The 17,463-nt window shown below is 27.5% G+C and overlaps 1 protein-coding gene across 1 annotated transcript; it reads left to right on the top strand.

Annotated features, from left to right (window-relative positions):
• Positions 1–245: 245 nt before the first annotated feature.
• Positions 246–7,226, top strand: LOC107455213 (uncharacterized). Its single transcript, XM_016072710.3, has 2 exons — positions 246–535; positions 6,609–7,226. The coding sequence occupies exons 1-2, from the start codon at positions 513–515 to the stop codon at positions 6,988–6,990; spliced, it is 405 nt and encodes a 134-aa protein (XP_015928196.1). The 5' UTR covers positions 246–512; the 3' UTR covers positions 6,991–7,226.
• Positions 7,227–17,463: the final 10,237 nt, after the last annotated feature.

A 17,463-nucleotide genomic window follows, 5' to 3' on the forward strand; every position in this document is an offset into this window, starting at 1 on the left:
TTAAATATTTGAACCAAATTCTTAAATTTTAAGGGATTGTGACAAAATTCTGTAATGCTTGTTGAGCTTTATAGAACTTTTCCTTTGGCATAATTAGCCCCAAGGACATGTCATTCTTGCAAAGAGTAATTATCATTGATAATAGCTTCAAAGTATATAATACCCCGAATGATTTCGTATAGTTCGTATGTTGCATGAAAAGAATTGTGGGGGGGGGAGGTTATGACTTGACACGAGTGACAATAGTTATGATTGACTCGAAGTTATTCGATTGATTTTCGAAGTCCAGGTTTGACCAATGGGAGGTATCTATCTATTGTTGCTGTAAAAGTACATAACTGTTGCTTAAAAATTGTAGTATTCATTTCGGTGTTGTACTGTGAGTTCGTGACTTAGTTCCTAATATTTGTATTGGAAGAAAAGTGTAGTTGCTTGATAAAAGTGTAGTCTTGAAGTTTGGTGTAGTGAATTTTTTATCAAGATTTTTCGAAGATCTCTTAGGATCATTAACGATGTCTCTGCTCAAGGATATTAAGTAAGTTTACCTTATTTTTCATTGATTTATTCATTGATTAATTAAGGCTTTTCATTCTTCCATCTCCATTTTATTTAATACTTTCTAATCAGAAAAAAATATGGGTTACGGTTATGGTTCATCTGTGTGTGAATAAGTTTTAGTATTTGAAATTTTTTAGTATTTGAAATTGTTGAATATATTGGAAAATAAACTAGGAAAGTGAATATTACTCAATGTAATTTAAATTTAATAGAAGATTTATTGATTTAATAATTTGTTTTTGAACTCCTCCAAAAGTTTTTCTAAGTTTAATTCAGTTTATGGATGAAATGGTTTTTGGTATTTAAAGTATTTTATTTGTGTTATAAATTATTTTAATTTGTGGTATCAGGAATTAATTGATTCTGCATTGAAATGTCAAAAATTACATTTAATATCTGATTTCTCCCACTCTTCCTATTAATACTAATTTGTTTTTGTTCTCCTGAAAGTGGTTTTTAGTTCAACTTAATTAAGTTTATTGATGATGTGGAATTCATTATTTAAAATATTTTTTAATGAATTTTATTCTGTGGTCTCAGGAATCAGTTGATTCTGCAACGAAGCCCCAGTAATTACTCTCTAAATATCTCAGTTTTTCCTTGCTGTCTTTTTTAATACCTTTTCTTGCGAAGTAAATGCGATATAATGTAATTTTGATTAAATAATATAAGATTCAGTTGATTAAATTATTTATTTTTCACCTAACAAGCAGTTTTTAAAGAAATTTTATTTAACTAAGTTGATTGCTGAAATGAATTTTATTATTCAAAGTACTTATTAATTTATTTCATAAAATATTTTATTCTGTTGTATCAGGAGTCAGTTCATCCTGTATTGGAGAGACAGGAATTACTCTAAATGTCTCAGTTCTTTCTCTCTCCTTTTTAATACTTTTTTTAGCAAAATAAATGTGGCATAATGTAATTTAATTTTAATGTAAGGATTTTTTGATTTTAACTAATGCAATTTTAATTTAATGTCAGATTTATATGATGAAATCATTCGTCATTAATGCTCCCCGAAAAATTTTTCCTTTAAAATTTCATGATTAAAATGATTATAAACGACAATTGTTTTGAATAGAGAGCATTAATTCATTAAGAAGTTTTTTATACTGCGATTTCTGTATTCTTTTGCACTTAGGTTATTTAAATGAAAATCGTCTGTCAGAGAAGGCATTACCTATTCAAATTTAGATTTTCCTATTTTGCTTTTCCTAATAAAGGGAATGAAATATATTACACCTATTGATATAGATTAGAGGAAAATTAAGTCATTTTTAATATTTTGGAGGAGTAAAATAGTGCATGATTTTTTTTCTTTAATATGAATTTTGTTAAACAGTTTAAGACGATGGTTTGTTAAGAGATTTATTTTTTTCTATAGTAGTATAAAATAACATAGTTTTGTCACAGTCAATAGTCGTAGGCACTCCTGTAGTTGCTGCAATGCGCGCATTGACTACTTTTTATTTGGGTTCGTACTTATTTCAGGAAAATGGTTCAAAGTTATTAACTTCAGAATTAATTTTGTTATTTAAAATATGTGCTGATGTTAAAATTTTGTCAAATATCTTTTTAGGAATAAAATTTCTTCATTTTACTTGCGAAAATGGATATAAGAAAATTAATGGGTTAAATGCTTATAAAAATGAATCTTTTGTTTCAAATTTATCTTTTTTGAAAAAAATAGTAATTTTTAATCAGTGACATTAAGATATAGAAGGGGATTTAATCCCTTTAATCATTTATTTAGCTGCTTATGAATAGAAATTTTTGATCCAATTACGTCAGAAAATATTAACTTACGTCAAATTTAATTAGATTTTTTTGTAATTGATAATGAAAAATTAACTAATATAATATGTGACTTTAATTTAAAAAAAAAATTCAATCTTAGTTATTTTTCAAAATTTAGTTATAATGAAAAGAAATTTCAAAGAAAATATACTGGTGTAAAAGAGACGTAAAATATATACAGATATAACCACTAATTTACTGATATATCACGTACTGCAAGAATAGCCGTATGTATGTCATTGGGCTGTTGAATACTGTAGTGAGGGAAAAGGTTCTCATCTTCACGGATGGGTTTTACTGATTTTGTGACGATATTATCGTTTGTCGATAATATCGTCATTTTGCGCTTATACTTTTTGATATTCATCGTGTGTTGATATTTATCAATATTTAGCTTATGTTGAGATTTTTCGTACGTACTAAATATCATTAGGATATATTTTAAATATCGTTTTCGCTATAAATTAAAATTATCGATGTTTCACNCTTTTTTTTTTTTCAAATCATTTTACGATTAAGTATAGAAAGTAGTAAAGAGGTATCGATAAATACTTGCTCTTATTTTTCAGGAAATATTTAATGATATTAACATCGTATAAATAAAACTGCGATCCAATTTTATTTTCAAATCGATACTTTAACTATATATTTCTTTAATATAAAATTTTTTGGCACATTAAGTTACCATACATTTTTATTCTGGTAGGCCTCTATAGTTTAAACTTTCTTACACTTAAACTAGTTATTGAAATAATATATAAGATGAAAACAGTGTAAGATTTTCTTCATATTGAGACGCCTAGAGCTCCGGTAGCATAGAGGACTCTTTGAGATACCCCAGGTTCGTATCTCAGCGTCGCGGAGCATGGTCGTACGAATGCTGCCCTTGGCATGCACTGACCAGAATGCAGGAATATATTTTTCGTGGAAGTTTTTATTGAAATAACAGAATTTTCAGAAATAACAGTGCTTATCTGGTAAAAACGCAAGCTCCCGTTTTTTTGAAGGAAAAAAAAACAGTATTTTTACGAGAAATAAACAGTTTTATGCTGATACTTGAGCTGACAGTTCTTTTTTGTAAATTTAAAAAAAAAATTTCAGCATTTTTTTTTTGATAGTTAAAACTGTTTCAGATAAAGTATTTAAGAAAATGAATATAGAAAGTACAATTAAAATCTTTTTCACAAGATTATGTCCGTTTTTGATAGATAAGTTTAGTACTAACCATCCCTCTTTGTTAAAATGTTGGTTTTATTTTTATTAAACATTAATAATATTGGCTAGGTATTTCGCTTGAATTTTTACTTCTTTTTCAGTAATTTTATTTTTATTTGCGTCGATTAATTGCCTTTCCATCATTTTACCACTTTCATGTTTTTTTTTTCGATTTTAGGCCATTAATAGCCAAATCACCATTCTTTAATAATATTTAGCATGTCACGCTAAAAGTATACTGAAATTACAGGGCTAATACTAAAATAAAACAAAATGTTTTAAGGAGAAGTTTTCCTTCATTTGAAAAATATCGTCCATTTTTAGGACACAAGATGTTTTTAAACTACCAAAACCTAAAAGTATGCAACATATGATCTTATTACTTTAGAAGTGTTTAGATCCTATAATTTCTCCTACATGTAAATGAATTTCAAAGGATTGAGGGACAGACAATATATTGTAAAAATAAAATAATGTTTTTAATCATTCCGTGCCAAAAAATATAGCAATAGTTTTGCAATTTGTGACAGTTATTTTGGTTTACTGTAATTACCCAAAATTTCGTAAGTCTGACTCAAATATTTATGGAGATATGGTCATTTTTATAAAAAATTGCTCTATGACTTTAAAATTATTAAGTAAAATTGGGGAAGACTCCTGATCATTTTGGGCTTTATTTTAAAAAATAAAAAAGCTACTTAGAAAACTGTTTGGAACTTTTTACGTTTTTAAGATATTCAAGTAAGACTTTTGATTAGTTGCCAAATAAGATTCACTACAAAATTGCGAAAAAAGAGTGTAAAATTTTTCTCGCTCATGTGCAGTACAATATGAAAACAACTTTAATTACTCATATCTTGTGCAGTTTTAAGCGAATTTTCCCCAAATTTTAAAGCAAACATTTTGTAATTAATTTTAAATTTCTCTAAATATTTTGAATAATTTTATTGAAGTTATAGGAAGACAGCGTAAGACAAAAAAACCAGTTCTTGAAATAACTATAATAACTATATATGTATAAATAGGATTACTAAATTTTGTGCAGCCATTGTATATAAGAACTAAAATATTTAAAAAAATACAAATTTATTGTTGCATTGTTTGGTATAGGGTGTTCAAAAGCAATTTTTCCCGTTTGTTTTCACCATTGTCAGTCCCTCAAACCTAAAAGAAGCTTTAAAGTTTATTGATATGTATGAGAAATCACATGATTTACACACTTCTAAAGTTATAAAATAATTCGTTAAGTATTTTCGAAGAAATTTTAAAAAAATTTTGTGGTATAAAAGTATTTCCATTATTTTGTCTACACCCTGTATTATTACATATGTATTATAGATATTACAGATTTCATTAAATTTACTTCATGCAAAGTAATTAGTAAATGAATTAATGGATAATTTTTTTTCACCAGGACCATAATATAGGGCTGTGAAGGATAAAACCTAGAAAATGATATCTCAATTTAGTTTATGTTGGAAAAATATTTATGACTCATAGTAGAATTTTTTAAATTGTTTTTAAAAATCCGAAATTTCTCTCTAATGAGTTTAAAAGATTTATATCCATTTAACTATGCTTATAAACAGCAAATACTCCATAATCAGTACACTGTAAAAGATTTAGGATCAAATTACGGTATAAAGTACCGCCACTCATGGTGCCGATACTTTTTAACATAAAATCCACTCTTACTGGAGCATGTTACGGAGCAAGAAATTTGATATATCGTAATTTTCGCAGTAATAATTAACGTAAAATCACTTTAATTAAATGAATATTACTGTAAAATTTTTAAGTATCTTATTTTATGGTAAATTTGGATTGCACTGCTCATGCACGCACAGACGATGTACTTTATATCGTAATTTAATTAAAAAAATTTCACAGGGTAACAACCATTGTGTGCTTTATTTCTATGAACTATCATGTGCTGAATTATTTCTGTGAATTTTTTCACTTTCATACTTGCAGTATGGGCAAATGGTTTTTGGAGTCATCAGATGTCAAGTTATATCAGGTTATAAAGGAAACAAGATACCACTTAAGCTGTTTAAGCTTAAGTTTTTTGATCTAAAAGTCTTACTTTAAAATTCCCATTTTTTGTAAAATTTTTAAGAAAAGAATGCTTAAAATTAATTCATGTTGTTAATTTTTTCGAATCATGCAGTTTTTGAACCACTCCATATATGTGATTTTTTTCTCTAAAGGGTTCAAGGAAAGTGTCATGTAGAATTAACTAAGCGGACACTGGAAATGCTGTGTACATTGTAAAAAATTCTGAAATGAATTATGATAAAAATTACTGGCACCCGTAGTGCATCATCTTCGAAATCCATTTACTGTCAAATCTATTGTTACTGCAAAATTATATGTTTTTATTGTCTCGAATGCCACCTGCCAAATACCAGCAAATGTGTTATGTGAAACCAACCAAGGCATATGGTGCGTTTTCCTGTTTTCAGTGCCGCCATCTACTTCAAAGAACACGACTTCAGCCCCACACTTCCGTCACAGCCCGTGTTAAAGGATGAACCAATTCATACATCCACAGATCGTAATTTTGACCTAAATCGATTAGTTAGAGTTCAGAGTAACTGATTTGTTATGGGAACTTGGAGATTTTAGTGATCTGACAGTGCACCAGTCGAAATTTACTATACACGGGGAGTCTTCGCTAGTCTGGGATAGAGCTCACTGCTTCTCGGACATGGTTCCAACGCCCTACCAAACCAACAGACTATTTCGCCTCTAATAAAATCTCATGCATTAGTTTATGGAATCACTTTAATTTAACAGAATTATTTATTTAATTACGGTGATTTAGTGATTTTACAGTAAATATTATTGCAAAATTTGCAGTATATAAATATTGTCCCGAAATATTTTACTGTGAAACGCACCAGCACTCTGAGTGCCAGTACTTTTTACCGCCATTAGATTTAGAATTTTTTGCAGCGTAATTTAATAATACCATTGTTGATACATTATTTTTTATGAAGTGTTTTGATTTAATTGTTTATATTTTTTTTCAGAATCTCTGCACCTGTTAGACCCTTTCAACAGATAAAGAGAAAAGCGGTTGAAGATATTGCTACTAAAAACAGCAAGAGTATGAAAAGAGATCCTGAAACAGAGAAACTTCAGCAAACTCCCAGGTGCCGATTTTTTCCGAAGTGCCGCATGGGTCAAAAGTGCCACTTCCAGCATCCAACCTGCAAATATAATGCCGGATGCAGAAATCTGAAGTGTATTTACCGACACATTGGTCCCAGAAAAATAGAGCTCTTCGAGAACAAGGAGAACGAGCAGCTCAACAGTTTCCGATTGCTGCTCGAGAAATTAGAAAAGCAAAAGCCTAATCCATACAAATGGGTAAAACCTAAAGACATTGGTGCAAAAAAAGATGTACCATAGACGCAGAAAATTGGGGAGTAAAATAGGCATTTTAAAGAACGCGATTTTAATCAACAAATCAAATCCCGTATCCATCTTTGCACGCGATGAAAGGAAGAGTACTCGGTCTCTGCAATGAATGAGGGAAATGTTATTTGAGTAATGTTGTACGAATTAGATTAAAGAATATATAAAAGCAGATGTGTATAGTAAGTTAGGTTTCTTTTTAAAAATTTCAATAAATTTCTTAATTCTAATTTTTTTGTACTGTGGTTATTTAAAAATTTATTTTGTTTCTGATTTCTTGCTTTATTTAATTTTTTTTTCCAATTGCAAGATTTGATACTGCAGTATTTATTCATTTATCGTGAAAAGAGTTTATTAGCTAATCTCTCCTAGCTCAAGATTAACATTCTTGCCACATTTAAACACACAGATTATTCAGTCTAATGAATTTTTGCGTAGGATATATTATATTAATTCAGAACTGTAATAATAATAAATTTCCCGAGCCTTACATAGAAGTTTGCTACTTATTTTAGCACTCATCAAATAAAAAAATGTCCCTCCAGTAAGCAACAGTGTTATAAGTTTAAGTCTGAGATTTATTTAATGCTATATTTTATTCCTATAAAAACACGTAATTTAAGGACAGTGTTTATTTTATCTGAATTAAATTAGAAGAATTTTTTAATGTTACATATTCATTGAGAAATCAATCAATGAGTTGATATTATGCTTTGTTGTTATTTAACAATGAATAAAATCTCAGTTTCGTAATAATCCAAATCTCTTTAAGTTACTTGCTTTAAAAATTCCTTATCCAATTCACACCAAACTCTAGTGTAGGAAATTTGAGTAGTGGAAGTTGGAATTTCTATTTTTTCAAATGCTACTTCAAGGGAAAAAAAATTCCATGATTTGAGTTTTTATGTTTTTTAATTTTTAAAAAAAAAAGTATTAAAACGCCGCAATTAATATATTAATATAATATTTTTTTTATAAAGAATAATGGAAGCAAATTTTGAAATATTAATATTGCTAAAAAAACTTTAACAGTTTTATAAAATTTAACACAAAACTGACTATAAATGTTTATGAAATGTGCTGTTTGTAAATTTTGAATGCTGCATTAAGCGTTCAGTACTTTTGATACATTTTGAATTTAAACAAGCATACAAACTGTAAAAAAGTTAGATGTTTCACACAGCTACAGACAGAAATCCACAGGAAATTCATGGGATAATAACTCACATAAAAATTATCAAATTTAAGGAATTCTATTTGCGATTTGAAGGTTACTTTATAATGAATCGAAAACTGAATGCATTTTTTGATAAACTTTTATTTGTGTGGGACTATACAAAAAAGGAAAAGAAAAAACACATTACTGTTAAACTTGTTTACGGAAAAATTTGGCAAACACAAAGAATTTAATCAACTTTTATGATTTTATCAAGAATAAAAACTTGTGAAATTTTCAGTTATAACGACTTTTACATACATTTGAAAGAAGTCAATTTAAGTAAGAAAAAAATTGTGCTCAATCAGTTGAACAATTTTGTTATTATATTGAAAACAAAAAGAATCCTTATTTCCCACCTTCTATTTTAAAGCTTATTTTCTAATTATTCATGGTATGACATTCTCCATACAAACCGGAGAGGCTTAGAGATCATCTACCCTCATTTTTAATGTTTATTCATTCATTCAAAATAAAACATAAAAAACTATATTTTTTACAACAGGGATAGAAGACTCTTTAAGAATTATGCGTCAATAGGGAACAAAAGCAGCTAGTGATTACTGATTATTCTGCGTATTGTCCTACCCAATTAAAATACAAGTATTTAATCTTATTTAACTTAGATTAGTAATAATACTCACTTGATAATTAGTACCCTTTCTTATTCTGCCTGCTGTCTCAACTTTAACCATGTTTTCCCAGATGTTACTTGAGCAATAAGCAGGTCCAATTCGCCTTTTAGTTTGCTGTATTTGGCATATACTTTCATTCAAACACTAAATAATGCAATTAAAAATTAGTACTTTTTATAGGGTAGGTCTTGGATATCGTTCAAATAAAAATAAAAATATTAAGATTAGAGATAGAAGAAATACTTATGCTTATTTTAAATTCTCATACCTTTATTCAACATATATTGAGCTAAAAATAGTGAAATATTGAAAACAAAATATCAGAAAAAAATTGTTTGAAAGCAAACAAAACAGTGGTCATTTCTTAATGTCGAGGGGAGATGATCACCTAATACAGCAATGGGAGAAGTGAATTTAATTTTTAGAAAATAACACACTTCATACAGTTGATATGAAAAACTAAAAATAGGCTGTAACGAATGAATTTTATCTTGAAAATAAGTAAAAATAAATCTAGCAAATAAAATTTAATGAGCAGATTTAATCAATCACTTTAAAAAAAAATCTCATTTTTGGCAAAGGGTTTTAAAACTTATACATTTTGCCTGGAGTCATAGCATATATCTTACACATTCCATCCAGTCATCGCTTTTTATGTTTTATGTTATCGCTTTTTATGTATGTTTCTAATATACCTCTTATTTTCTTAAAGCAAGTCTTACCCCAGTTACCTCAGAGCAGAGTTAATAGCAAAATAGAAAATAACAATTAGTTACGTTTATTATATGTACCTTTTAAATTTTTTTTTATATAATGAGAGACCTTGTCTTTTTTTCCTTATTTCTGCTTCTCCGAATCAAATAAACCCTCAATAAAGCTTATAGAACTATCAGTGTTGTTCAAAATTTATAAAATTTTTCATTTATAAAAAGTACTGTTTTGTACGTATGCATATTGACTTGTTTGTCACCACTAAATACGTGAATCAATATATATGATTATAAGTATTTTTCCCCCCTAAATTGACAGAGATCGAAACAAAATTAGTAGTATTAATAATTTAGAAGTTTTAAGTGTTAAAATGATTTAATTTGCGAAAAGGTTTTGACTTACACCCATTTGCGATTCAACATTTCTTTCTAGGTAACTTAAAATGTATAGTACAAATACTTTTGGTAATTATATAGCAACATCAAAAGTACTTAGGTGCTTATATAGCAATGTCAAATATATAAATAGGTACAAATAAAAATTTATGCCGTTTGAAGTAAAATTACATCCGAGCTATGCATCTTACAGGTTAAAATCTTATTCGGTTTCAGCAATTCGATGTACCGAAAAGGGAATATGTTCAAAATAAGGTATTAAATATTCCTAAAACTGTTAACAATAAACTGCAGTTTATTGTTTGAATTCGTTTTGAATTCGTTTCATCATTCATTTGAATTCGTTTTATCAGATTCAATTAATTCTAAAAGAATACACAGGATCTAAAACTATTTTCGTCTGCACAGCAATGTATTTAACCACAAAAGCTTTTATAGCTTCTGATCTATTAGTTGTATCGACGTGGATTGATATTTCATTCGATGAAATGTAAAATAATATATCGGAAAAACATGGCTTTTTTCTAGATAGTAAAGTGTAATTCTCCCCGTCCTCCCAGTAAGTTCTAGATTTTGATTGCACCTTATATTGGGAGAAGGTAAAATTTTTTAAATTCATTACATTAGTTTAGGAGACATGGCCTGAAGTTATATTAAAATCACCTCCTTGCCTGAACTATTGGGGTATTGCTACTCATTTTGAGGGTCAAGAATCCTTACTCATAGAAAACATTTTGTATAGAGAAAATAAGCATTTTTAAAGTTTAAGAGTTTTTTTTTTGTTTTTTAACAAGAAAAGTTTTCAATTAATAAAATCTTTTGTGGGACATGACATATACTGTAATGTATATACTGCGAAACTATTGAAAGTCTGAGTTTTGATGTTTCATATTCTTAAAGTTAAAAGGGCTCCTTGAAAAATTTCTCATTTTATAAACCCTTCCTGTAAAGAGATAAGGCTCCCGATTTCAATAAATGATATAAATGCTTTTTTTCTCGATTTCCATGTGTATTTTTAATAATTATTAATACATTTTGTGAGAACATTGATTTTATAAACCTTATTATTGTCTATTAACAGATTTCCCTCATATTTACAAATGACGAAATTATTCTTATAAGACTTATGCATCTAGTTAATTTTCACACATATTTGTGATTGAAAAATAAAACAAATTCAAATATAATCCTAATATTCACAAATGTGTTTTTAATAAAATAGTAGTTTAAATGTAAATAAACGAATAAATAAATTAAGACTGTATTGATAAAAAGTAACTTGAAACGATAATGAAAACTTTTAACGGTAAAAAAACTGAAAATTCCCTTAACTTTTTTATAAAATGTTGATGAAAATCACTATAATTAAGAAAAATTATATTACATGTAAATTAAACGAAATAACTAAAATTAAAGGAAGCTAGCATTAAAATCTATAAATTATAATAAAAAATATGAAAAAAAAATGAAAAAAAATATGGTTTCATAAATAGCATAAGATAGATAAGCATAGAATTATTAAGCATATTTATTACTAAACATTTTCTAAAATATTAATTTTCATTCTAATCAAAAATAGCGTTCAGAGGTTTTAAAGAATACAACTTACAAAAAAAATTGTAATTTTAGGTATAATAAAACGGGCGTAAAGTAAGGGGAACTCAAATTTCATATGCGGAAAAAAAATTTTTTTTGAAAATGGAGAGGACATTTTTCTTTACTCTGATAGATAATGAAACTGGTGCTTCACAATTCTGGATTGAAAAAAGTATGTATTTTACAATCCTTTGGTCATGAATCCATCTTTATAACTTTTGACTGAAAAAGATGATTTGAGTCAGTCAGGGGGGTTATTACTAAATCATTTTTCTCATTCTTTAAGCAGGAAACAGACTTTTGTACTTTTAATATAAATGGAAAGTGTCTTTGGCCTTAGGTATGATAAGACACGTGACAATAACAATGATTCATAACAATGTAGCGAAGTATGTTATCTCAAACAATTTTCTACCTTATGGGGGTGGTCATCAATTCGCAGGTGCTGTTCTGAGAAATTTTTATTTAAATTAACTCATTTCTGAGAAAATAAAAGATATTCTTGAGGTGACTGAAACACAAGTGATTGAATTTCCTTCTTTACATTGAATTCCTTTAACAGATTAAAAATTTTAAGAATGAGACAATCGCTTTTCTTTAATTTTTCTTTATTGGAACTTTTTAGATGTGTTGTAAAACTCAAAGACTCTTAAAAAAGAAAGTTNTCTTACTTAGAAGTTTGCTAATTATTTTAGTACTCATCAAATTCAAAAATGTCTCATATACAACACTGTTATATGTTTAAATCTAAAAATTATTTAATGTTAAATATTATTCCTAAAAAAAGACATAAGTTGAAGTTATTGTTCATTTTTGTTATTTTATCTGAATTAAAATGGGAGAATTTTTTAATGTCACATATTCATTGAAAAATCTTTTCATGAGTTTATATGTTTTGCTGTTGAACAATGAATGAAATCTTAGTTTCATGATAAATTGAATATTTTTAAGTTACTCGTTTTAAAAATAGAACAATTATTTATCCAATTCTCACCAAACTCCTGTGTAGAAAATTTAAGTAGTAGTAGTTAGAATTTAAGTTTTTTCAAATTTTACTCCAAAGAAAAAAAGAAATTCCATAATTTGAGTTTTTACGTTTTAAAATTTTTTTTATAAAATATTACAATACAGCAATTAATATATTAACATAATAATTTTTTATAAAGAATAATGAAAGCGAGTTTTAAAATATTAAAGTTGCTAAAAAAACCTAAACTGTTTTTCGAAAGTTAACACAAAACTGACTATAAATGTTCATGAAGTGTGTTGTTGGTAAATTTTGAATGCTGCATTAAGTGTTCAGTACTTCTGATACAGTTTGAAGTTCAACAAGCATGCAAACTCAAAAAAGGCTAGATGTTTCACACAGCTGTGAAGAGAAATTCGCAGGAAATTCTTAGATAATAACTTACAGAAAAATCGTCAAATTTAAGAAATTCCATTTGCAATTTGCAGGTTACCTTAGAATGTATCGAAAACTGGAATACATTTTCTGATAAACTTTATTTGTATGCAGAAGTTGTTTTTCGTATTTTTAACATACTTTTGACGCAGAACATCACTAAAGGTACAAGAAAATTGAAGTTTGTCTTTTATTTTCATCAACTTACAGAAAAAACCATTAAATGAACGCTTGTTCCTTCACTGGTTTTTCATCGCCTGGGGGATCCAGTGAATAAACAACCCTTTATGTCAGTACTTTGTTATGCTATGATGCTTAAAAAAAAACAATAAAACGTAACTCCAATAACTATATTTTGAATTCTCTTTTTCACAGAGAGAAAAATAAAACTATTACATGCACTTAATTGCACTTCAAACATATAAATACAAACACTCACCTTATAATTTCTTCAAAGAAACAAGGTGTTGCAGAGATAATAAAAAATTCAAAATTTTTTCCAGATAAGTCTATTTGACCAGGTAATTCAAAACATTGCTCGATGACTTCCTATTGTTTGGCAGTAAGCTACTGTTACCAATCAATCTAACGAAAAACTTTCAAATTCTTGTTTTTAATCAATATATATGAAATGTTCCTTCACTGGGTGGTTTACCCTATATAAGCTTTACTCTATAGCTATATGGAGTGCAAATATATTTGATCTTATATCGAGTTTCACTATCAGTTCGAAATCTACAAAAATGAGAAAATAACTGAAAGAAAAGAATTATTATTATTATTTTTTTTAAAGGGAAACTTTTAAACGAGATAAAAGATGAAATAGTCTTAAAAATTATAAAATCAGTTTAAAAAAACTATTTTTCGATGGCTTCACTCAAAAAATTAAAATATAAAGTACTTCGTGTAGCATTTCAATTTGTGAGAATCGAATTCTCTCAGTTAATTCTGATATCATGTTCATTTAAAATAAATTTTATCTTTAAATGAGTTGCAAGAATTCCTTATTATTTTCTTAAAGAGAGAAAAGTTGGGGATTTATTTCGTATTGTTATTATTAATCATAAAACTCCTACTTTTCATCCACTTTTCTTTTAAAAGTTAATAAGAAATTCTTGCAACATATTTTAAGATAAAATTTATATAAAATGAACATGATGTTTGATAAAATGACTACGACTATATCAACTCAATTCTTATATTACACTCAGTATTTTTATTTTTATTTTTGCTGGCAAAACCATAGAAGAGTTGTTGAGAAAATTTAATCTTACTCTTAAGCAATTACTTGGAGGAAATTGCTTTTTAATTTTATTTACCAAAACACTGAGTATGACTTTTATACATAATAATGCGTTTAAACATGCCCTAATCAAAATTTTTTTATTCACAATAAATGAATTAAACAAAAACAGTTATAATAATAGGAAAAGTTCATCAGTTCTTTTATTCCAAAACTTATAATTCAGCATCATTTCTAAAATTCAATAACACATAACGATAATAAAAATGTAATGATAAATGCAAGATTACCAGTAAAGGCATCATATTTTAGTTGTAAATCTAATTCTGATTGCAATATTTTAAATTTACTCCTCTGCATAACTTGATGTAATATATTCCTATATCTTAATGCAGGTCGGGCTTATCGCCAAGATAATGTTTGATTTTAATAAATTGCACCTCTCACATGTCAAATAGAAGAGAGACCTACCTGGAAGCGCAATCTGCATGCTGTTAGCAGTGTGTGTGTGGGGGGGGGTATGATCGAGGCAATTAGGAAGCACAGTAAAGAGGGGGAGCAATGAGGGATACGATTCTCTTCATTCTCTCCAATGTATACTAACTACCAGCAAGATTTGATTAATTCTTAAACTATACTCCTAACACCTGTTCAGAGCAACAAATAAACAAGAATTCCCTACTGAAGAGACCACCTATCGAATTCCTATCTTCTAAACTTAAAATTTCATTCTAGTTGGTGAAACATTTCTTAAAAATAAATTGATTTTTTTTCCATTTCAGTACCTCTTTTTCATGCAATTAGGCGAGGACTGGAAACAACAAATATTCATTTAAACGAGGAAATTTAACATTAGTGTCATATAAAATTGTTTGGTTTCTTTAAATTTTTTTTCATATAAGCAGGTTATTCGATTATCTGATGCGCTATTAATTAAGTAGGGATGACTCTGTATATGTGTGTATACAGTTTTTGGATGATTTATTTTTCATTGGTTTCAATAGCTAAAAAAGCTAACTATTCCATTTAATCATCAAATTTTCCCATGAAAATCAATCTAAAATCAATCAAATTTTGTTAAAAATAATAATCTTTCAATACTCATTTTCAACCCTTAAAACAGGGAGAAAATATTTTCAAACNAACTATTCCATTTAATCATCAAATTTTCCCATAAAAATCAATCTAAAATCAATCAAATTTTGTTAACAAAAATAATCTTTCAATACTCATTTTCAACCCTTAAAACAGGGAGAAAATATTTTCAAACTGTAAAATATAGTTCCAATAGCTTAATTCGAAAGTTAAAAGACAGTAATATTCTTTTTTCTTTTTGAAAACTTCACCTTATCTTCGGGACTAATTAAACGATTCAAAAATTCAAGAACCTAAATGGTTAAAAAAATATTTATTTAAAAATAATTACAGGTAATATGAGATTAATTGCTTTCTTCATAGCTTTTCTTAAATGACAGGTACATAAAGTTTTCACAATAATTTAAGGAATGTTATCTCAGACGACAAAATCTAAAATTTTTGAAAGAAAATTTGTATTTACAAAAACTTTATGGAAATTTTCGCTATTGTCATTTAAAGAAGCATAGTTTTTGAAATGAGAAAAACGTGAATGCCTTTCAAATTAAAATATGATTGAAATTGGAAAAATTAAGTTATAAAAATTATAAATAAATAAATTTTAAAAAAATATTTTACACTCAGTAATTTTTAAATAAAGGACTTTTATAATTGAGCGCAATTTTTTTTAAATTTTATTTTTTTCTGAAGGTGTGATGAAACAATTTAAAAGGTAGTCCCCCATATTTTGAAGGGTACTCTCACAATATCCGAGAGAAGAAACACATAATTAAAAAATATATTTCTAGAAAATAGGAGATTGTGTAAAAATTTATTAAGCATACATTTAATACTTGAGTTTCTGAATGACAGATGCTAATAAAAAATAAAAGACAGTTGAACTCCATTAAAATGAACTGTCTGAGGATCCTAGTGATAAGTTCACTATAAACGATGGTTCACTATTTTCAACTTCTGAAAAATTATTTTTAGCACATAATGGAAATAGTGATTACGATAGCACATAAATGTTTCAATAAAATTTTAATTGATTAATTGAATTAAGAATAAAAAGTAAAATGATTGAACTGTCTGAGGATCCTAGTGATAAGTTCACTATAAACGATGGTTCACTATTTTCAATTTCTGAAAAATTATTTTTAGCACATAATGAAAATAGTGATTACGATAGCACATAATTGTTTCAATAAAGTTTTAATTGATTAATTGAATTAAGAATAAAAAGTAAAATGATTAATTTCTAAATCCTACGAAAGAAATTAGTGATTTCTGACGCACTACGATTCGATGTGAAGCACAATTCCACAATATCCGTATCAACAATTAATACAGAATACAGTGTTTTTTGATCCCCATTTTCTGTAGTAAGAAAATCACATTCCTGAGATAAATTGGTGAAATTTCTTGCTCTTCATCAACATTAAAAATTTGACACGCAGCTTAAAGAAATGCCTCCACTTAAAATCATAAGTGAAAAAAAAGGACGGAAAGGAGAAAAAAAGGCTGAAAAATTCACTATAAATGAACTATACCCATTTTNTCTTGCTCTTCATCAACATTAAAAATTTGACACTGCTTAAAGAAATGCCTCCACTTAAAATCATAAGTGAAAAAAAAGGACGGAAAAAAGAAAAAAAGGCTGAAAAATTCACTATAAATGAACTATACCCATTTTTAGCTGTCCACTATAAGCGCATAAAATAACGGTAGTTGAATGAAATCATAAGAACCACTAAAAAGTTGATTACAATCGGGTGTTCACTATATTACAGGTTCATTATAGTGGAGTTGCTTTGTATAAAAAATATTCACTAAAAATATAGCACATTACAACTGTTATTTCAACATGATCGCTATTATTTCAATCAAGGAATGTGTAGTGATACAATGAGTAGGCGAAAATTTATATTACCCTAAATAACTATTTTTAAATATTGAATTTTCAATTATTGAGTACCAATAGTAACGTAAGATTTCTAAGGTTTCGTAACGTAAGGTTTCTAAAATTAAGACGAAATTTTAGGTTATGAATTTATTATTTTCTAATCAGCAAATAAACATAGTAAGCGTAAAATTTCTCAATAAAAGTAACTTTTTTCGATGGATTTAGATTTTCGGTCATTAATTTGAAAAATTCAGTCGCATGCGTTGGCCCTTTAATATTAATTTTAGTT

Source organism: Parasteatoda tepidariorum, chromosome 3 (assembly GCF_043381705.1).
Source record: "Parasteatoda tepidariorum isolate YZ-2023 chromosome 3, CAS_Ptep_4.0, whole genome shotgun sequence".
Taxonomy (NCBI): Eukaryota; Metazoa; Arthropoda; class Arachnida; order Araneae; family Theridiidae; genus Parasteatoda; species Parasteatoda tepidariorum.